General features: G+C 34.5%; 12 protein-coding genes across 12 annotated transcripts; 8 read left to right on the forward strand and 4 right to left on the reverse strand.

Moving 5' to 3' along the window:
• NEPG_01773 (uncharacterized protein) lies at positions 1-479 on the forward strand (the record flags this gene model as incomplete). Its single annotated transcript, XM_013204147.1, has 1 exon — positions 1-479. A coding segment is annotated over one exon (348 nt), but the record flags the coding sequence as incomplete, so codon positions are not given.
• Positions 480-766: 287 nt separating this feature from the next.
• On the forward strand, positions 767-2,083 carry NEPG_01774 (uncharacterized protein; the record flags this gene model as incomplete). Its single annotated transcript, XM_013204148.1, has 1 exon — positions 767-2,083. One exon carries the CDS (start codon positions 767-769, stop codon positions 2,081-2,083), a length of 1,317 nt encoding a protein of 438 aa, XP_013059602.1.
• A 539-nt stretch (positions 2,084-2,622) lies between these two features.
• On the forward strand, positions 2,623-3,376 carry NEPG_01775 (uncharacterized protein; the record flags this gene model as incomplete). Its single annotated transcript, XM_013204149.1, has 1 exon — positions 2,623-3,376. One exon carries the CDS (start codon positions 2,623-2,625, stop codon positions 3,265-3,267), a length of 645 nt encoding a protein of 214 aa, XP_013059603.1. The 3' UTR covers positions 3,268-3,376.
• Positions 3,377-3,406: 30 nt separating this feature from the next.
• NEPG_01776 (DNA polymerase II) lies at positions 3,407-9,134 on the forward strand (the record flags this gene model as incomplete). The annotated part of the gene is made up of 1 exon (XM_013204150.1): positions 3,407-9,134. One exon carries the CDS (start codon positions 3,407-3,409, stop codon positions 9,113-9,115), a length of 5,709 nt encoding a protein of 1,902 aa, XP_013059604.1. The 3' UTR covers positions 9,116-9,134.
• A 26-nt stretch (positions 9,135-9,160) lies between these two features.
• NEPG_01777 (uncharacterized protein) lies at positions 9,161-9,883 on the reverse strand (the record flags this gene model as incomplete). The annotated part of the gene is made up of 1 exon (XM_013204151.1): positions 9,161-9,883. One exon carries the CDS (start codon positions 9,881-9,883, stop codon positions 9,203-9,205), a length of 681 nt encoding a protein of 226 aa, XP_013059605.1. The 3' UTR covers positions 9,161-9,202.
• A 136-nt stretch (positions 9,884-10,019) lies between these two features.
• NEPG_01778 (anaerobic glycerol-3-phosphate dehydrogenase) lies at positions 10,020-11,993 on the reverse strand (the record flags this gene model as incomplete). Its single annotated transcript, XM_013204152.1, has 1 exon — positions 10,020-11,993. One exon carries the CDS (start codon positions 11,991-11,993, stop codon positions 10,020-10,022), a length of 1,974 nt encoding a protein of 657 aa, XP_013059606.1.
• Positions 11,994-12,062: 69 nt separating this feature from the next.
• NEPG_01779 (uncharacterized protein) lies at positions 12,063-13,029 on the reverse strand (the record flags this gene model as incomplete). Its single annotated transcript, XM_013204153.1, has 1 exon — positions 12,063-13,029. One exon carries the CDS (start codon positions 13,027-13,029, stop codon positions 12,139-12,141), a length of 891 nt encoding a protein of 296 aa, XP_013059607.1. The 3' UTR covers positions 12,063-12,138.
• A 60-nt stretch (positions 13,030-13,089) lies between these two features.
• On the forward strand, positions 13,090-13,544 carry NEPG_01780 (uncharacterized protein; the record flags this gene model as incomplete). The annotated part of the gene is made up of 1 exon (XM_013204154.1): positions 13,090-13,544. One exon carries the CDS (start codon positions 13,090-13,092, stop codon positions 13,417-13,419), a length of 330 nt encoding a protein of 109 aa, XP_013059608.1. The 3' UTR covers positions 13,420-13,544.
• A 172-nt stretch (positions 13,545-13,716) lies between these two features.
• Positions 13,717-14,255, reverse strand: NEPG_01781 (ubiquitin-conjugating enzyme E2E 1; the record flags this gene model as incomplete). Its single annotated transcript, XM_013204155.1, has 1 exon — positions 13,717-14,255. One exon carries the CDS (start codon positions 14,253-14,255, stop codon positions 13,761-13,763), a length of 495 nt encoding a protein of 164 aa, XP_013059609.1. The 3' UTR covers positions 13,717-13,760.
• On the forward strand, positions 14,202-16,844 carry NEPG_01782 (uncharacterized protein; the record flags this gene model as incomplete). The annotated part of the gene is made up of 1 exon (XM_013204156.1): positions 14,202-16,844. One exon carries the CDS (start codon positions 14,202-14,204, stop codon positions 16,842-16,844), a length of 2,643 nt encoding a protein of 880 aa, XP_013059610.1.
• Positions 16,845-17,904: 1,060 nt separating this feature from the next.
• NEPG_01783 (uncharacterized protein) lies at positions 17,905-18,567 on the forward strand (the record flags this gene model as incomplete). Its single annotated transcript, XM_013204157.1, has 1 exon — positions 17,905-18,567. One exon carries the CDS (start codon positions 17,905-17,907, stop codon positions 18,565-18,567), a length of 663 nt encoding a protein of 220 aa, XP_013059611.1.
• NEPG_01784 (uncharacterized protein) lies at positions 18,545-19,822 on the forward strand (the record flags this gene model as incomplete). The annotated part of the gene is made up of 1 exon (XM_013204158.1): positions 18,545-19,822. One exon carries the CDS (start codon positions 18,545-18,547, stop codon positions 19,820-19,822), a length of 1,278 nt encoding a protein of 425 aa, XP_013059612.1.
• Positions 19,823-21,377: the final 1,555 nt, after the last annotated feature.

The following is a 21,377-nucleotide window of genomic DNA, read 5'->3' on the forward strand; positions in this document are numbered from 1 at the left end:
GGAAGAGGCACATGGGAAGAGTTTAAGGAAAGAGCACTACAGAATTTTCACAAGGAGAAGGGGCAGGAGATAATGCCAGCAATAGTCCAGACAGCGAGAGAATCGATGGAAGACTGGATAAGAAGAGTGGAAAGGGTAGCGAAGGACGTAGGAGCGTCGAAGGAAGTGATAAAAGAAAAGCTATGTGTGGGAATATACAATGGACAGCTGAGAGGAAAGGCGCTAAAGTGGAAGAATCAGAGTATAAATTTGGAGGAACTGAAGCAGGGAATAATGTTGGAAAGTGAGGACATGAAGTACAGAGGGAGAGCGCAGCAAGGAAGAAGAGCTAGAAGAGAAGGAAAATGAGCAATGGTCTGCTATAAGTGTAAGAAAGAGGGACATATGATGAAGGAGTGTCCAGAGTGAAGGAAAGACAAGGAAGAGATAAAAGGGAGAAGCCAGCGGGTGGTAACAAGTAACCCAAGAGAAAACTTGAGGGGGGGATGTTGCCAAGGGGGCTATATATTAATAATTAGTTTAATAAAATTTTATCTTGGTTTTAATTTGTTGGCAACAGTTATTGTGTAATGTTATTTTTTAATATTTCTATTAATTGTTTAATATATTTTTGGCTTTTTAGTTATTGTGTAATGTTATTTTTTAATATTTCTATATTGGTGGATATTTTTGACTTTTTAGTTATTGTGTAATGTTATTTTTTAATATTTCTATATTGGTGGATATTATTTTATATCTATAAATACACTTTTGTTTTTATAATAATATGTTCGATAATAGGCCCAGTAATAATGTGTTCGATGTTAATGTGTTCGATGTTAATATGTTCGATGTTAATGTGTTCGATGTTAATATGTTCGATGTTAATGTGTTAAATAATATGTTCAATCTTAATAAATATAAATGCAACACAATAACAACAGAAATAATCAAATTAAAGGAAGATGGAACCATATTCAATGAAATACCAAGTGAATTATTGCACTTATCATATAATATGCTATATATATGTGCAATTGCCAACTATAGTAATAGTGACAAAAGTAAAGTATCATATAAAGTGATTAAACATACAAAAACAATCATAGAAATAATCATAGAAGCAGCAGAAGAAATAGAAAATAAAGAATTGTTCTATAGAATGATAAGCAATAATCATATAATAACAATGCAAAGTTACATGATAAAGCATGCTGGAAAAAAACTCGTAAGTGATGAGGGCTCAAAAAAATCCACAATGAAACTAATGGAATTAACAGAAGACAAAAAGTATTCTAACTTACAGAGAGCATTAGACATAATAAGTCAGGATATTACTATTATGAGTAAAGAAGATGAAGATATAATGAAGACATTTAATTCAATTAACAAATATAATGAAATTAATGATTTTTTAATTAATTCTGTATACGATTCTATTTACAATGATAATAATGGTATTAAATCATATGATATATTTAATATATACTGGCAAATGTATACTATGTGTTTAAGCAGATATATAGATACAGAGTTTGAAATAACTTTGATAAGAAGATATTTAAACCAGCTATATACTGCAGATAAAATAGCAGTACAAAAAAGCATAAAACACTCAAAAGTATTAAAGACTGTTTCTACATATGGTGTAAGCACAGATACAATTACTAATAAGGTGGTTAATAACTATTTAAATGCGTTAAAGTCCAATATTGATGGAGTAATCTATAAAAAAATGGAGAACAAAGCAACAGATAGAATAGAGAAACTAAAACAAATAAAGATTAGAGAAAAAGCAGTAAGAAAAAAGAGAGAAAGAGAAATGGAAGCAGAAGCAGAAGCAGAAAAAAGAAAAAGAAAAAGAGAAAGAGAAATAGAAGCAGAAAAGAAAAGAATGAAAGAATTTGAAGAAAGTGTGGCAAAGGAAGTAGAAGAAATAAAACAAAGAGTAAACAAGGAAATAGAAGAACAAATGAATAATAAAATAAAAATAGAACGTAAAAAATACATTGCGACTATTATTATTATATTCATGCTTATACTTAATTTTATTACTATGTTATATTATAACAAAAAGGCTTCTAATACAACAAGTACTAATTAAATTTAAAAATAAATAAAATACTTAATACATTATTAGTAATATATAATAATTATTTAATACACTATGTGTAATATATAGTACTTAATACGTACTGTGTAATATATAATAATACTATAACTATTTAATATATAACAACACTTAATATACTATGTGTAATATATAATAACTATTTAATACACTATGTGTAATATATTCTGTGCTATTATCATTACTTATTATACTATGTGTAATATATTCTGTACTATCATTAACATTTACATTATGTGTATTGATTCTTTTTCATTTTTATTTTGTATGACCATAGCCAGAATATCCCCAGTGTATTTATACATTATTTATACAGTATACTCTTATAATTCGGGTTATACTGATAAATTACTCTTATTCTGTCTCTTTGATAATATTTATTAATTAAAAAATTAAAATATTTATACTTGAAATAAGGATCATAAACTATAAATAATTTAAAATAAAATATAAAAATACCTGATTATTATAAAATAAAACTATAAATATAAAAAATTTTTATTTTCAGTTACATGAGTACAGGAGCAGTAGAGCATGATATATTTAATAATATAAATGAATTAAAATCATCAAATATGAAAATATTTATTATACCAGCAATAATAGGACTTACTATAATAAGCACAGTGATACTTATTATAACAAGCATAGAAATAGCAATTTATAACAGAAAATTAATTAAACATAGAAATAACAGACCACTACCAAGAATAGTAATAACACCACAAGATAAAGAACAAGATGAAGTACTAATAGAATATAAATCAATACAGGAACAATTACAGTTAAATATTAAAAGACTGTTAAGGATAAGGACTATTATGGGCATTATTAGTGCATTATTATATATAATCAGTATAATACTGATTACTACGGATAAAGAAGTACCATATGGTATACCAGATAATGAAAGTATTGAGATACCTTATAGGAGTAAAAGGAGTCTTATACCATCTATTAATGATAATATATCTAATACTTTATTAGATAATGCTAAGAGATATTCAGTGACAGATGACTCTATAATCCTATTCTTATCATATGACATGAAGAATATAGTAAAAGTACCAGCGTATAAGCATATATTAAGGGCAGTTGAGAAGAGAGTAACGGGTGAATTACTTGACAAGATAAGGAACCATAAGAATTATTACTAGATGGGATAATCGTACTATAAGGAATACCACTAGATAGCATAGGAATAAGCTATTATTATATGGACTAAGCCATTACCATAAGGAGTATCACTAGAAGGAATAAACTTGCATGAAGGTTTCTGTGTATAAAGCATAAAGCATGGATATTTTTTTTATTCATATGGAAAGTATTTGGGATACGAGTATTTTAGCAGACTATTTTAAGTATGAGAATTATAATGGGGTTATACCACGGGATGGCTGGTTATTGAACTATCATATGAAAGAGAAAGTGTGTCCTGATACTAAGAGACTTATAACATGTGCAATTTTATACTTTATAGACAGTGACAATGAGAATTTTCGGGTTGAAGTGCCCTTTCCACCGAAAATACTTGTTGAAGCACCGGAGCATGCCCTGTCCGCTGTAGAGGATTATTTAATTGGGAAGTACCAGGATAGTATAAAGACCATAGGGATTACGAAGAGGATAGATTTACAAAAAGTGAATCATTTAGCAAGTGATGGGTCACAGTATTTAATACTAAGCATGTACTCAGAGAAAGACGCTTCTTTAATAAAAAGAGAGGTTGAAGAAATTTCCAGGCGGAATATGATTAAGAAGAAAGAAGATGCAACTTCACTTTTATTTGCCAGGGAGAAGAGGCAGTGCAATGAACCAGAACCAGAAGAGTTCATTAAAAATGTGTATGAGTATGATATTCCTGTATCTGTCCAGATGGCTATAGAACTGAATATTAATGCAGGTAAGTGGTATACAATTGAGTATAATGGGAAATATACTATAACTGAATCATCAAAAGTGATTCCGCCTGATTTAAGGATATTCTCATTTGACATTGAGACAACCAAAGACCCATTAAAGTTCCCATCTGCAGATAAGGATCAGATCATGATGATATCTGTTATGACAACTCTGGGTGGCTGGTTGTTAATTAACAGGGAGACAGTTGGTGCAGATATACAGCCATTTGAGTTTAGACCAACAAGTGATATTGGAGGTGAGTTTGATATCTTCAATGAAAAGAGCGAGAAGCACCTGTTGAATAAGTTTATGGAATTACTGCATACGTATAAACCACATGTTATAACCACGTACAATGGAGACTTCTTTGACTGGCCGTTTGTTGAAAAAAGACTGGAAGTCCATGGTATAAACCTGCACACTTCACTTGGGTTTAAGAACAACACAAAGGATGAGTACGTTTGCGATTATATTCTTCATTTAGACTGTTATAAATGGGTGAAGAGGGACAGTTATTTACCTGCGGGCAGTCAAGGCCTTAAAAGCGTAACAAAAGCAAAGCTTGGATACTTCCCTGATGAAATAGATCCAGAGAATATGGTACACTTCGCAAGGACTAACCCAAAATTAATGGCATCGTATTCTGTATCAGATGCAATTGCCACGCACTTTTTGTACTTAAAATATGTCCACCCATTCATATTCTCACTTGCATCTTTAATCCCACTTCCACCGGATGATGTGCTTAGAAAAGGGTCAGGCACACTGTGTGAGACTCTTCTGGTGAAGGAGGCTTATTTCTGCCATGTATTAATACCAGAAAAAAAAAGAGCACCACTTCTGCATAATTACAACGGGCGCATGGCCGAGTCAATTTCGTACGTGGGTGGGCACGTGGAGTGCTTAAAGTCGGGAATATACAGATCTGATTTTGAGTATGAGTTTACCTTTAACAAAGAGTATATTGACAGAATGATTAGTGAGGTGGAGAGTATAGTGGATGTAGAGCTAAAAGGGAAGGAGTGCTTGAATAAAAAAGAAGTAGTGGAAGATATACAGATTAAGCTGAAAGATCTGGCCAGCATGAACAAAGCGTACATGAAACCACATATTTATCATTTAGATGTAGGTGCCATGTACCCGAATATTATCCTTACAAACAGACTGCAACCATCTGCTATAACAGATGAAAAAAAGTGTGGCCAGTGCATTTATGCAGAAGGAAAGGACATCTGCCAAAGAAAAATGAACTGGAAGGGAAGGGCAGAAGTACTGGCCGTTGATAAAAAATCAGTTGAAACCATTTCAAAGAGTACAAGAGAGGCATTTTATAAGCAGAGGAGGGATATATTAACTAATAAGGGCACACTCCCTAACCAGAAAGGTGGAAAAATGCCCAGATTTGAGGAGCAGTTCAAGAACAACTTAATTGAGCATGCAAAGAAGACAAGTAAGAAAACCAGAGAGATAGTGATTGAGGATAAGAAGAGTATTATCTGTCAAAGAGAAAATCCTTTCTATGTGAATGCCGTAAGAAAATTCCGAGACAGAAGGAATGAGTATAAAAGACTAGCAAAGCAAGCAAAGACAAAAACAAAAGAAGCAGAGGCAGAAGCAGGACCAGGCACAGAGACAGCAGTGGAATGGGCCAAGAAAGCAGGCATATACGATTCTCTACAAATTGCGCATAAATGCGTTCTGAACTCATTCTATGGGTATGTTATGAAGAAGGGTGCCCGGTGGCACTCTATGGAAATGGCAGCTGTAGTTTGCCAAACAGGCAGTTCTATCATACAAAACACTAAGACAGTAATTGATGCATTTGGTGTTACGCTGGAGTTAGACACGGATGGTATCTGGGCATTACTACCAGAATCCTTCCCATTGAATTATACGCTTAACACGAAGGAGGGACCGATTGGATTTTCGTACATCTGCTCACTTCTGAATTACATGCTGCTGGATCTTTTCAGTAACCACCAGTACCAAATAAAAGAAGAGACTGGGGAGTACGCAGTTACATCAGAAAATTCAATTCAGTTTGAAATTGACGGTCCGTACAGGGCAATGTTCCTGCCAGGGTCTACAAAACAAGGAGAGTCAATTAAAAAGAGGTACATCGTTATAAATAACAAAGAGAAGATATCCGAGCTTAAAGGGTTTGAGTTTAAAAGACGGGGCGAGCTTAAATTTGTCAAGTCCTTCCAGGAGGAAATGTTCAATCTGTTATTAAGTGGCAATACGCTGGAGGAGTGTTATATGACACTCGCAGAGTGTGCTGACTACTGGATAGATATTATTGAAACAAAAGCACAGGCACTCGCACAGGATGAAATATTCAACTACTTTGGAGAGACACGGAATATGTCAAAGAGTGCTGATGCACTTTCTATGGTGAAGACCACGTGTCTCACTGCAGCAGAGAGATTATCAGAACTCCTTGGACAGAATGTCGTTGTGAAGGGAATGTCCTGTTCATTCATTATTTCAAAATACCCAGAGAATGAGCCAGTCACTTCTCGGGCCATTCCTCAGTCAGTATTCTATGCAGAGAAGGGTCAAAAGGAGAAGTATCTCCAGAAATGGCTGAGAATGAAAACAGTCCCAAACGATATTCGGGAGATAATTGACTGGTCGTATTACTTAGAAAGACTTTCAAATATAATAGCAAGGATTATTATTATACCGGCATCACTTCAAGGCCTGAAGAACCCTGTGGGCAGAGTCAACCCACCGCAATGGGCAGTGCACCACAAGAAAATAACTGAATTCTTCAAGAAATCTGAGAGTACCGCAGAGAATATTAATCCATTAAACAGCACACGCACAGCACAGAAAAAACCTGAAAAATCACCAGTAGAGGAGAAAAAGGGCCATAATCAGAGTCTTGTTGATTTCTTAAGAGTCCATTCAAGCACCACCCCGGGCGTGATGACAGAAAATGAAAAACCATCGAAAGATGAAAAGTCCGTTATAGCAATTAAGAAAATCACGTCGTACGCATTCACTGCCGTATACGTAGAAGGCAAGAAGCTCATTGAGAAAGAGATCAAACAGAAGAAAACCTTCTATTTACACGCAGACACATCTGTCCTTGATAGGATTATTGCAACGTACACTGCACTGAACAGCACAGAAGTATCCGTAGAGAAAGTGGTTAAGCATGCAGTTGGTATAACGGGCAGAAGAGAGTTTGTGAAGGTGGTGATGGACCCAGTAGAATTCAATAGTAAATTCCATAAGTACACAAACTTATTTGAATCTCCAGAGATTAAAGGTATTTATGAGCTAGACGTACCAAAGGAAGTGCGTGCACTAAGCATGGTAAAATTTAAAAGAGTCCCCGTATACGTAATAACCACATGTACATCAGAAGGGAAGCCGATTTATGCGTTATACACAGGATTAAGCAAATCACCTACACCCAGAATCCCAGAAGTATTTGAACCATCCACGGTGGGTGTACATCTGTTTGATAACCGGCCGGATTTAGTAAAGTACCTCAAGCCGCTAGATCTTGGTGTAGTCTTCTATACAAAGAATTCTTCATTATCTGCGATTAAAGTAAAGCACTGCGTAATGGCAATTGACGTGTTAGTCACAAAAACCATCCAGGACAAGTCTGCTGCAATATCTGCCCTAATGGAAACATTAAATAAAGCAGTCAAGAAAGCCCAGAAACAAGTGGATATCTCTGAATTTGCAAATATTCCGATACTTCCGATCGAATTCTCCAGGGAAACACTCATCTTAGACTACCTCCATTATAAAGAAAGAGAGTCTAAGCATATTATAGGATGGAATGACACGCACTATAAAAAAAGAATTCATTACACACCAGAGGCACCTGATGAAAATCCATTTAAAAAGGAGTTATACAGAGAAGGTGTCTATGAAGGTATCTCAGTCGGTGTGTCAGTGACAGGCAGTGTACTACTCTGTATAATTGAAGCAGACACTTTAATGAAAGAAGAGCGAGCCAATTTCAAGCAGGGAATTGAAATGGAAGCAATCCAAAGCCTTATAAAGAAAGTAGTCTACCACTGCATTAAGAAAACATCAGGTGCCCAGGAGATAGCCAATAATATTCCATACTGGGTCAGATCAATAGAAAAGACCAGTTCAGTAACAGAATTCATTGCTTCTCGTATATCCCTCCTTCAAATAAAATTCATTTCTGGGGTCGTATCAGGGATTAACAGGAGTGGTGGTGAAGTAATTGCAGCAGATGGTGAAGATTTAATAATTCATACGGGCCAGTCTACAAAGCATTCAGCACAAGCACACTTAGACCAAATATTCACAGAAGTAAGTAATTTATCGTACGGTTCACTTCTAAGACTAAGAGTCTCCCAGTGGTATAAGAGAGTGTTAATGGTAGACCAAGCAAATTATCAAAAGATACTTCTACTGAATGACCGTATGGTAAGTACGTTTATTCATCCGGTCCCCAGTGTGATAATTGATGATCTCCTTAAGGATGATGATTTAAGTGCCTTAGAGTACATTAAAGAGGCTTACATGCAAAGTACATCAAATGGGTTTACTATCACTAGGTTACTTATTAAGATATACGGGTTAAAGCATAAATCACCAGAATTCTCCAGGAAGTCTGCTAAGATTGTTCAATTAAGTCCATTCTCTGAGGAGATACTCCGACCGTTTGGTGAATTTACGACGGTCACCATAGAATGCCAGTGCTCTGCAACGACTGTTATTCACTCACCACATAACCCGATTACGGCACAGTCGGAGATTGACGGCTTCTTTAATGAACTGATTCAGCACAGTCAGCGGATAGATTTAAAGTGCAAGAAGTGTCTGGTCCCATTCACTCGGCTGGTTATTGAAGAATCCATTACTCGCCAAATCCATGCAGTCACGAGAAGAGTAGTAAAAATGGAGAGGAAGTGCGGTGTGTGCAAGAAGCCAAGTTTAAACCCACTTGCAGCCAGGTGCGCTTGTGGTGGAAGACTCTCCAGGGAGATTAAGCAAGAAATCAATACGGCTGTGAGTGATATTATATCTATATGTACGATTGCACCAACTATCTCTATAATTATATATGCTAAAACAATGATTGACTACCTTACTATAAAATAAACATAAAATAATTACCATAAATAGAGAATGTACCTGATAAAATTGCCATAAATAGAAATTTACTATAAAAACCGTTATTTGTTAGATTTAATATAATCCAGTATATAACGGATGTTTTTCTATTAATCTAGTAAACTCTGCATTCTGTGCGCTCAGTATTAAACTAATCAATAATTCTCCTGTCACTGGGATTTTCACTTTAACAGGACCAGCTGCCCCACTGGGAGCATGAATAATACTGTCCTTGGTCAGAATACAATTAGAGTAACTCCCCATTATATACTTATCTAACTGAATATTCTTATACTCCTCCCTAATAAACCGTGCCCCATTATCAACTACTTCCTTTAGGTTTGATTCTTCCATGGCAGCAATTTCATCCCTTGCTTCATTAACTATCCTGTCTACCTCTGCCCATCTCCTGTTTATTCTGCCATTGTATACTGATACTGTATTATACGTTAATAACCCTATAATACATAATAATACTATTAATAATACTATATAGAACAACTTCTTACTTGCTGCATTTGATTGCATACCATCTAAGCAGAGCCCTCCTTGTAGTGATACTGTCCTGTACTCACCCCTGATTAAATATCCTGGACTTATGAATGCTTTATATACGGTAATACCTAAGCATATCAGTAATAGTACCCCTATAATGCCTGCTATAATATAATACGTCTTAGGCTCAGTTGGTAACCTGTTTATTCTACTGTATGTATTAATTACTTTTTTATGTTGATGATTACTTAGTGTATGCATTATTCAGTGTATAAAAAAATTTAATTAAATATTTCTTAAAACAGTAAAAACTGTTAGAAATTCACAGAAGAACCTGAAATTAATTTATAATAATTTTTATTCTTAACGGGTTTAAGAAGATTTTTAATTATTTGATTTATTGGATTATACTAAAATGATTCTGCACTGTGCTAAGAACTTCTTGTATCGGAACTGTCCCTGATTTTTTATGAACCTGTGAATTTTTGAGTGCAGGGATAAATGGAAGGTTAAAGGATTTCTTGACTAATGAATTAACCTTATTATAATCACACAGTGAATTCTTGCACGTACCAAGCACGGCCGCTTTGAATTCTTCAAATTTAATCTCCCGGTCTTCCATTTTCTTAAGAAGACTGTATCCCATTGTGTCTAAATAAGCATATGCTTGACGCTCTTCAATTCTTGCTTGATCCTCTGACCAGTTCATGTACTGCTTGAACTCTTTTAATAGTACAGGGACTGATGAATGGGCATCCCTTACATTGAAGTATGCGAATAAACTACGTCTGCCTAAATAATCGGATATTCTCCTGACGTGTTCATGATCTATTGTATACGGTACTTCTGCTGTTATATACGGATGGTTTACATCTATCCTGGTATAATTGCCATTTGCGTATTCACAGACTTTCCTGGCTCTGTCGCCGTATGTTGACACTAAGTGCTCTGATATATCCTGTGGTATACCGAAGGTTTTTGATAAGTACGTGGGCATATTTACGTGATATTCATGGCTGCCTATTAACCTGATATATTTTGTAATGCATTTCTTATGCGGGAGTCTGAATGTTCTGGCTGCTTCTGTTACTGCTTCCTCTGCCATTTCTCTGTAACTTGTCCACTTCCCACCGGATATTGTTAATAGTCCTGATTCTGACTTATCAATAAGGTGTGACCTAACAATGGCCGTGCTGTCCATGCCTGCTGATGGATCCATGGCAAGTGGTCGTATACCTCCCCACGCACTCAGAATGTTTTTTGCTTTGGGGATGAGTTTTCTCTCTACGAATTCTCCCATTTCATTAATTAAGTAGTTTACGTCTTTCTCTGCTGGCATTGTGTTTGTTCCTGTACTGTCTGTCGTACCAAGGATTGAATGCTTTCTCCATGGAAGTAGAAATAAGACACTTCCATTTTTTGTGCTTGGATTGAGCATACCGAACTTGCCCGTATACCCTCCTGGGATTACTAAATGAACACCAACACTTGGTGATATAATTTTCGGAGTCTCTGGATTATCAAGTTGTCTAATTTTGTCTGTGAATGGGCCAGTTGCATTTATCACACCTGTACACTCGACCGTATGCTGCCTTCCCGTTTCTTTATCCTGGAATGTCACCCCCACAATTTTCCCTTTGCTCTTTTTAAACCCAATAACCTCGCAGTAATTCAGTGCAGTCCCTTCATGGTATATGGCCGTTTCAATAAGCATAGTGTTCACTCTTGAATCATCCATTTGTCCATCAAAATATACCATTCCTCCTGCAACCTTTTTGTAGTCAATTGTTGGAAGAACTCTTTTTACTTCTTTCTTATTTATGAAATAACTCTTCTGTACGCCAAGACTCCCGGAGAGCCAGTCGTACACTTTTGTTCCCAGCCAAAAATATGGAATGGTTATTGTATGCCGGATTGGGAGGAGTATCCCTACTTCTCTTGTTAAGTACGGTGCCAGGTTTAGAAATGACTTTCTTTCCCGGAGTCCTTCAATTACCAGTGAAAGCTGTTTATAGTCTAATTCTTTAATTGCTTTTTCTAAATACCTAATCCCACCGTGAATTAATTTTGTACTTTTTGAGCTGGTTCCACTTGCGAAGTCTTCCCTCTCCAGGAGCAGTGCCGAGTACCCTCTTGATGCAGCATCTAGTAAACATCCAGCACCAGCACTTCCTCCTCCAATAATCACTAAATCATACTTTATATTAGTAATATTGTTAATTGTAGTGCTTCTTGATGGTGGCATCCAGTTCATTGGGGTACTTTTATTGTACTTTTGTTTATACTTTCTCTCATCCTCTTTCATTAAAATATGCTCAAGAATCACTGCACCAGTCAGTGCTGTTATACATGCACTCCTTATAATTCCCATTCTTATTATTTGTTAAACAAACAAGAATTTAAGGAAATGAATTTGTTCATTAAAGGCAAAGTACATTTTTGTTTATTTCTTTTGTTAAAAACCCTTCACTCCGCATTTACTAGTAAATGGACTGTGGAGACTTTTCATATTTGAATTATTGAGCCTTTCTGGTTTCTTTTTGACTTCCTCGTATTTCCTTTTTATTCTTAGATGTCTCTTTTGATTTTGAGTTAGATGCGTCTCTGATGTCTTTTGTTACGTTTCCTTGTTTAATGAAGTCAAAGGCCATTCTAATAATCAAAACAGACCAGTACGCGTTTAGTAAGAATACACCCAGAAGAAGAATCCAAATGGGGACTAAGTACATACTGTTAAACTCCCAAAGGAATCCGTACCCAGGGATAAGTATCATAGTTGAATAAATGAATATACGCGGAATGATAAATAGTCCTGCGAAAATAATAAATAGAATGTTCCCCAGCTTCTGGTACCCTAAATAAACTGCTATTTTAGCTGAGTCCATCCATGGATCAGATACATCATGTAGGAACATAATGAATGCACCGTACCGCAGGAAGTTATACCTATAAGAAAAGCACACTAAGACCAGTGTAACAAAATGATGATATATCATTAAGTAAAAGTCCGACTGTTTCTCTTCAAAGAACATTGTGATAAAACTCCCACTGTAGTAAACCATTGCAAGCATATAGTAAAGGTTTATCTTCGATGGTGTTGCATTATTATCCCACTGCAGAGTAATTCCAAATGGGGAGAATATCCAGTCCTGGTCGAATAAACAGTATGCACCACACATGCTAAGAATACCAAAGCAGAAGACTTTCCACAGTGCCCGTGTGAATTTCCTTCTGTCAATATTTTTATTATCCACTCTGGCAAGTGCACGTATAAGCAGCTCTGAAATGATTCTTTTTATAATGTAGTGGAATACAATGTAAAATCCAATTCCTCCGGCGTATAGAACAATATCACAAGGAATTCTTATCGCAGGATCTAAATTTCTGTCAACCCATTCCTGTCTCATATCCAGAAGGATCTGTTCATATATAACTGGATAGTAAAACAATGTTTCACTTTTATTTTTATGGACAAAACCAAGCAGGAGGGAATTCTTATGCTGGAGGATATTCTGTCAACAGTGGAGGAGATTTTACTCCTCTCTAAGATCACCATGACAAACAAGGAAAAGGACATTCACCGTGAGATAAAAGAAGGTTTCCAGCTAAAAATGAAAACAGAGCAGTTAATAGTAACTGTTTCATCTCTGTACAAGATAATATTACAACTAGAGACACATCAAGAATGTTCTAAGCTCTGGAAAGAATCAGAAGATATTTCACCACTCGTAGCACAGAAAAGGAAGAATCTTGAATACCTCATTGAATATTTAGACAAAATGAAGGATTCTTCATAATTAAATATATTCTAGCCCGATATAACCCGAATTGCTTACTTATTCCTGTGATAATTTCTGGGTTTATGCTTTTTATGTTGTTTACTCTCTCCAGCACAGGGATCTATAATAAAAAATATCCGAAAAATAAATTCTTATATAAAATCAGGAAATCTTAATTTATTATCAGAAATAACCATAAATAAACAAAAACTTGTATACCCCTGCAGATAAAAAGAAACATTAACAGAAATTTACAGAGACTAACTGTAAAAATAACGGTTTTAGTTAGTTTAACTAAATTTTCAATCTAATCTGAAAATATCAAACACAAATTATCAATGTACGTCTATTTAATCTTTTTATAGCATGGCGTACTTCTGTGTCCACTCCCGTGCTATTCTCATATACTCTGCCTTGTTTTCATTGTATAACTTAGATATGTTAGTGTCTAATGGATCCAGTGGATTTGGGTCTGCTAACAGGGAAGTAATTGACAGCAGAACCTTTGATATGGTTAAAGCAGATGACCACTCCTTGCCTATAATATCTAAACATATGTGGGTGTCTTTTATGTTGCAGTGGAATATCTTTGTGCACACTCTTACCTTTGGAGGGGCGTACGGATAGTTCAACGGGAATGCAATGTCAAATTCAAACGAACCGCCTTCGTACGGTGTACCCTCTGGTCCAAAAATCGTTGCTTTCCATATAAGCAAATTGTCTGAATCGGCTGGTCCTGCACTGAAGCATGCACTCGTGTCATTGTTCATTTCTGCTAAGTCATTTAGTATTCTTTTAATATGCTGACCGCTTTCTTTATATTTCATCCTTTGTTCCCCCCAAATATTTGCCATACTAATAAAATGTTTCAAGATATTTTTTGTATGAAACGCAAGAAGCTAACTTTTGCACAAACAACACTGCCTCTGCCGTATGAGTATAAGCTAAGAAGGTACAAACCCAGAAGAATCAAGAAGGATGAGTCTAAAGAGGTCGATGAGATAGAAAGGTTTGCAACATACAACACGGGAAGAAAGCAGGAAGAGAAAGAAACAGCGCAGTCGCATAATGTGGTTTTAAGAAGACATGTGCGAAGAAAAGACTTGGAGTTAAAAGTAAGAAAGAATGCCATGGATGCAGATGGGATAAAGGAACCGCCGGTACCTTCTCATTTTGAAATTGTTCCTGTGAAGGAAGAGTCGAGTAATGTAGTGTATACATTTGATGTTGTTCCTTGGGAGAGCACTGTAGATGGCATTCCTAATGAAGGGGATACGGAAGATAAACTTCTACTAGATCATAATTACGATATATTACAGTGGGAGCAAAGGGTTGTTTATGATGATGTTAATATTAATACTACCCGGCTGGATACACATTTAGTCATAGATGCCAATGATAAAAACCTATTATTTGATATTATAGACAAGGAGAGTCCCAAAGAGAAAAAACCCAAGAAGAAAAGGCATCATATACGGCTACTGTCTGGTAAGTATAATATATCTGGGGACAAGAATTATGTTGAGCCAAATGAGACATTAAAGAGTGCGCTTGGTATACAGGGCGTGCAGCACTCAATTCCTGCCTTAAAGCTAGCACCAGAGCTTTATAAGACGTACTTAAGCAAGGAGGAGTTACGGGCATTCCATCGGCCTCCTTTGCATATGACAGGAGGAACTGAAATTAAATTCTGCCCTTTAATAGAAAGCACCGCGAAGCCTTCTTCAATTCTAAAGAAAAAGAAAGAACTAACACTGCGGGATACTGCAGACTTTGTTCTACTAGAGTATTCAGAAGAAATACCTCCATTAATTATGAAGAGCGGTATGGCCAGTATTATAACTACTTTTTACAGAAAAAGTACGTCAAAGGATAATCCTTCCTTTGAGCCAGAAATAGGCAGTTTGACCGTATTAGAGCCAAAGGATCCATCTCCATTTCTTTTCATTGGGGATGTCCAGCCTAATGAAGCTATTTCTGGGGTAGTTAATAATTTGTACAAGGCCCCTCTGGCCTTTCACGCAAGCAAGGATTTAATTGCAATTAGACCAAAGGGAGAAAAAACTTCATATTATATTCGGACAATAGATTCAGTTGGGTGTGTAGGGCAGACTCTTCCTTTAGACGAGGCATTTAGCCCGCATTCCAGGCGGCATAATGTGTTTTGTAAGAATCGAATGAAGGTGGCTGCTTACCGGCTGTTTTATGAGAAGGGAAACAAAGAAAGGAAGATGTACATCTACCAGCTAGATGAGCTATTTCCTCATTTTAGCGAGGGCAGCAAAAGAAAGTGGCTTAAAGAGTATTCTGAGTGTATAAAGAAAGGGAAAGATAATGTGTGGGTTTTAAAGCCCTCAGCGTCTCTTCTGAGCGAAGAAGATCTCCGCCGGGCAGTTACTCCAGAAAAAGTCTGCCAATACGAAAGTATGTTGGCCGAGGAGCGTCGCTTAAAGGATGCTGGTATTGTTCTAGCATCTGTAGAAGAAGAAGCTGGAGATGATGATGAACTCAAACTGACTGTATGGAATTGTACAAGAAACTTTGTAAATGCAACCAACGGAAAAGGCATTCTGGAGATAACCGGAGCAGGCGATCCCACGGGAATTGGCGAGGGATTTAGCTTTGTCCGAGCAAGAAGAAAAGAAAAGGAAACCGAAGAAGATGGCGAGAAAAAGACAACTGTAGAGCAGATGCAGGAGTATAAGGATGAGATTAAAAAGATATGGGATGCACAGATTCACTCTCTAAAAAGCACTAAACTACCAGAGCCCCCTGTAAGAGAAAAGGAAAAAGAAAGCATAAAAACCAAGAAAATATTCACAGAGACAAAAACAGGAAAGATTCTTTCAATAACCAGAACTATCATGCGCGGAGACAAAAAAATCCAAGAAACAGAAGTGGTTGTTGATCCTCGCGTGATAGAAGCGTACATGAAGTCAAGAAAGAAGCAGAAAAAAGAAGAAGCCAGAACTTCTTTAAAGTGCGGTTCATGCGGCCAGATAGGGCACATGAAAACAAATAAAACATGCATGAACTATAAAGGAAAGACCTCAGAAAAAAAGGATAAAAAGAAAAGTCCCTTACTGGTCCTGAGTGAAATCATTATAGGAGTGATTAAAGAACTGTTTGCTGTTCCCTTCTCAATTGCATTCCACCGACCTGTTTCGATTAAGAAATTCCCAAACTATCCCAATTTTATTCCCAATCCAATTGACCTTACAACTATGAAAATGAAAGCCCGTAACAGTGAGTACAAGACATACAATGACTTTATTAAAGATGTACAACTAATGAACAGTAACTGCAGTACATACAATGGAGTGGGCCACTCTCTAACTAAAATATCCGAGGAAATGCTTGGCGTAGCAATTACTGCCTACACAAACAACAAAGAAGCCATTGATATGTTAGAAAGTGCTTTAAATAATAATAATGATGAATAAAAAGTAATTCTATAAAGATTCCATCCTATGAGAAAGTGTTTTGTATTATAATACTTCAAGCACTTTCTGATTATTCATTTTTTATTCGGGTTATTTCAGAATATTCTAAAATGTATAAAAGACTTCATTAATAAAGTGAAATAAAAAAAGTGAATGCCTTTTACATTTTCTGTAAGACATAAATAAAATAAAAAAATAGCATGCATATACAGAAAAATCGTATAATTACACAAAAAACACAATTATATTCAACAGAAGAAACTAACAGTTACTATTAAATATATTACACATTCTAACATAATTATATACCACTTTAAAATAGCATAAGGTATAATATAATGACAGATTATATAAAATACTGTTTATTATAGTAATTAGGGTGTATCATATACTTAGTAGTATGATTATCTAGGTATTATAAGAGTGTTACTAAATATTTACTCTTTATTTCAGAGGTTTGTATTTTCAGAGAACTGCACTGCTTAAAAATACATTACTCCTATTCCATCCATTATATTTCAGACAAGCGGAATTAGAAGAGTTGCGTATATTCGGGTTATATAATAGAAAGTATTTTTAGTAGTATATGCATAAGTAGTAATTATACCAAAATTTTATATGTTCTTTTATAGAGTTGATTTATTAGAAAAAGTGATTAAGATACTTTAATGAACATTCAATTCTTTTTTTATACCATTAAACAAATTAAATTAATTTATCCATTTAGAAAATAAATATATTGGGATATATTATTTTTCCAATTTAGACTGTATTGCAATTAAGTCTAATTTATGTATGCAATATGTGCGTATTAGTATTAATTAAATAACTTATATATGATTCCTATTATGCTAGGCCCAGCACACAATAATTATACTATAATAGAATTATTTATTGATTTTTATAAACATCCAATTTCTATTTTATATGAGCTTAATATTTTAGAAAAATACGTTATTTAAGCCTAATTTTTTTGCAAAAAAAATTAATGAACTCAAAAGAACATCAGCTAAAAACACGTATACAAAAAGAGTTCTCTAATGAATGCAATGGAATCCTCATGGATGTAAAATATATTCTAAGCAAGATAATTAGAATAGCAGCAAACACATACAAAAGAGATTCCACATTCAATGAAAAGTACCCAATGCTAAAAAATTTAGCATATAATACATTTATATCATTAGTGGTATATCATGCGTATATGGTTAAAGAAATCAATGAAGACGCGATTATTCATATGATTGATGAATCTCTACGTTTAACTAATATATCTATGGATGGTATTGAAATGGGTGCATTATTATTACCGCAAGACAAACAGAAAACTGCATTTTATAATATGCTGGATAAAATGCACATATTTTCAACCCATTCAATTTCATTTTTGGCATGCATAAGAAATGACATTTCATGGGCAATAAATTTGCAGTCTTATGGTGAGAATAGCCAGATTGATGAATCACATTCTATGCTTGCACTAAAAGAATTATGCCAAATGAATGAATCAGGGGAATATTCAAATCTTGAAAGAGCACTAGATATAATAACAGCAAATATAGGCAATTTTACAACATACGACAACAACAATAATTTGCAATCCAACATACAGAATCTTAATTTATCTGATAAAGATGTGCATTTATTACAGTTGTTCACATCTTGTCGTATAGAGTATTTATACAATTTTTGTGGCTGTAATGGACAGATCTATACAGATTAAAAGTAAGAACATCGATGAAGAAGAAATTAAACAAGGATTTAAAAAGTCGCATATAAAAAAGACACTGGATTTACCAATCATAAAAGAAATGATTTCTACTGGAATTGAGTTTATAAAAAAAGCACCACGTATACTAGAAAAAGATCCCGAATTTAAAGAGTATTCTAGCTATATGGTATTTCTTTTAAAATTCATTTTAGAAATACTTAGTTTTTGGGGTGCCACAGCTATACTTTCTCAGATTCCAATACTTAAAACTAGAATTGAAAAAGCTATTTGTAAAGCTTTTCCGGTTTCTATAGGATATAGTTATATATTTTCTACAATATCTTCGTTTTTTGTTTTTGATAAAGTCATGAACACATCACACAATGCGATTATTAATAGCACATTTAGACTAATGTTGTATGCATTACAAGAAAATGAAGTTTATGCCGGTTATACTGTAGAAGAAAATGAGATGATAGAATATATATGTTATTTGAATAGTATGAATATGAATGAATTTAAGGAGAATGTGATTGAGAAGCATAGGCAGATTATTAAAAACCAGTTAGATCTGATTTTTAGTTCACCACTTAATATGACACTAGAAAGTGTATTAAATGAGTCATTAAAAGAGATAACAGCAATTGGTTATAAGGATAAGGGGCTTAAACCAACAGATAAATTAATAGAAATAGTCGATGAACTTGAAAATGTTACCATAGTAAATGATTCGCTCAATCATGCTGAACCCCATATTATTCTGATTAATATGGAGAATATAGAAACAAAAAATGACACACCAATTAATACACAGAGAAACACTATGGATATAGAGATTATTTCAGTAAATGATGAAGATACTTCTAATAGTAATAACTCTAATATAAGGTTTCCCAAGAAAGAACAAGCTATTGATGAAGTGGCAGAAGATGCACTTTTTGCTGATTATTCTTCTATGGATGATTATCAGGTAGAAAGGGATGTTAATACAGCGCAGGAAATTATTTCTGCCATAGTTAAACCACATGCCAGTTTAACACAAGAAACAGAAAAAACACAAGAAACACAAGAAACACAAGATGTCATTATTACTCCCCCTGGGCCACAGACTAACTCTTATGCAATGAAAATATTCATTAACCTACGCAATTTATGCCGTATGCCTTTCAAATGTACCACAAGTATTGGAATAACACTGATTTTACTATTATTAATCAACAGTATACTTATATTATGCTACTATAATAGAACATATTTATTTATATAATAAATTATATTCACATAATAAATATTGAATTTATTTTATATTCTCGGTTTATAAATTATTGAATATTTTCTTATACTCCCAGAAATTGCTTAAATAAAAATATATACAGAGTCATAGACTAGATTATACACAGTGCAATAATATTTAAATTATTGTTTAGCTTGGCCTATAATTTGGTATAAATGAATAATCATCTAATGTTTCATACCACAGACGCATTCGCGAATTTACAAAATCAAAGAGTGTATGGTAGCATTCAATTTCTCTATGATCTGATATTAAGTCGAACTCTATTCCATTGAGGTAGTAGTCGCACTTTTTATTTAGTGCCCATAAAATAGCATAAACCTCTTTTTCTGCAGGAGTAAGCTTCTTATGCTTCTTACTCAATGTTTTTGAATAATACCCTACTACGCCAGAATCTTGTCTTAAAACTGCGTATATAGTGGTATCGTTTGTATTTACTTCTAAAGTAAATCTTTTTGTATAGTCTGGGATTATTAGCACAGTTTCTGCAGTTAATTTTCCTTTGGCTTCAGTAAATGCCTTTTTATGGGTACTATTCCATTTCCACGGCTCTCCTTTTTTTACTAGTTGGTATAGTGGCCTGAGCGTTTCAGAGATATTATAAAGAAAACTTTGATTTTGCTGAAGTGCTCCTATAAATCTCCTTAACTCCTTTTTGTTTCTTGGTTCAGTATATTCCTGTATATATTCTAATTTGGAGTCGGTTGGCTTGATTTTATTATGGCTTATTTTATACCAAATTAATTCTATTTCTTTAGTAGCCCACACACTTTTCTTTATATTTATTTCCACTTCATATTTTTTCAAGTGATGTACCACCGATGTTACGTCTTTCTTGTGACTAGCCAGATCCTTTGAATATATAAGTACAGTGTCTACATATACAAGACAACATTTTTCTAGGAATAATTCTAGCATATTTTCTATTGTCATTTGAATTAGATTCATTGTATTCCTATACCCCAAGGGGACAACTGTAAATTTATAATACTGCGATCCAACTATAAATGTAGTTTTATCTTGGTCTTTTTCATCCAGTGGAATATTAAAGGAAGCATCTTCTATAAATAACTTCGTAAAATATTTCATGTCTCTTAATTCATCCAGCATTATAGTTTTATTTGGAATATGTGCATTATTTCGCTGTGTTAGCTGATTTAATTTACTTAAATCCAAGCAGAGCTTCCACTCGTTATCTGAGTTTTTTATTAGAACAACTGGAGATAGCCACCTATTCTTTTCTGCCGGCACTATAATTCCTCTTTTTAGAAATTCTTGCATTTTCTCTTTTGCGATCTTAAACTTCTTATATGATATAAACCTTCTTACCTGGGGTACATTACCAGGCCTTGTTTTTAGATCAATTGGGGTTATTTTATTTCTTAGATCTTCTGTAGCTACAGAATGTAAAATATTTTTTATTTCTTTAGTGGATAAGTAAGACATATTAAATGGTGTATCATACAAGATTTCTTTGGTTTTCTTTGGTGGGTTTTTTATAAAAGTGTCCTTTCCCTTTTTTGGCAGA

This window comes from Nematocida parisii, assembly GCF_000250985.1.
Source record: "Nematocida parisii ERTm1 unplaced genomic scaffold supercont1.4, whole genome shotgun sequence".
Classification (NCBI taxonomy): Eukaryota; Fungi; Microsporidia; genus Nematocida; species Nematocida parisii.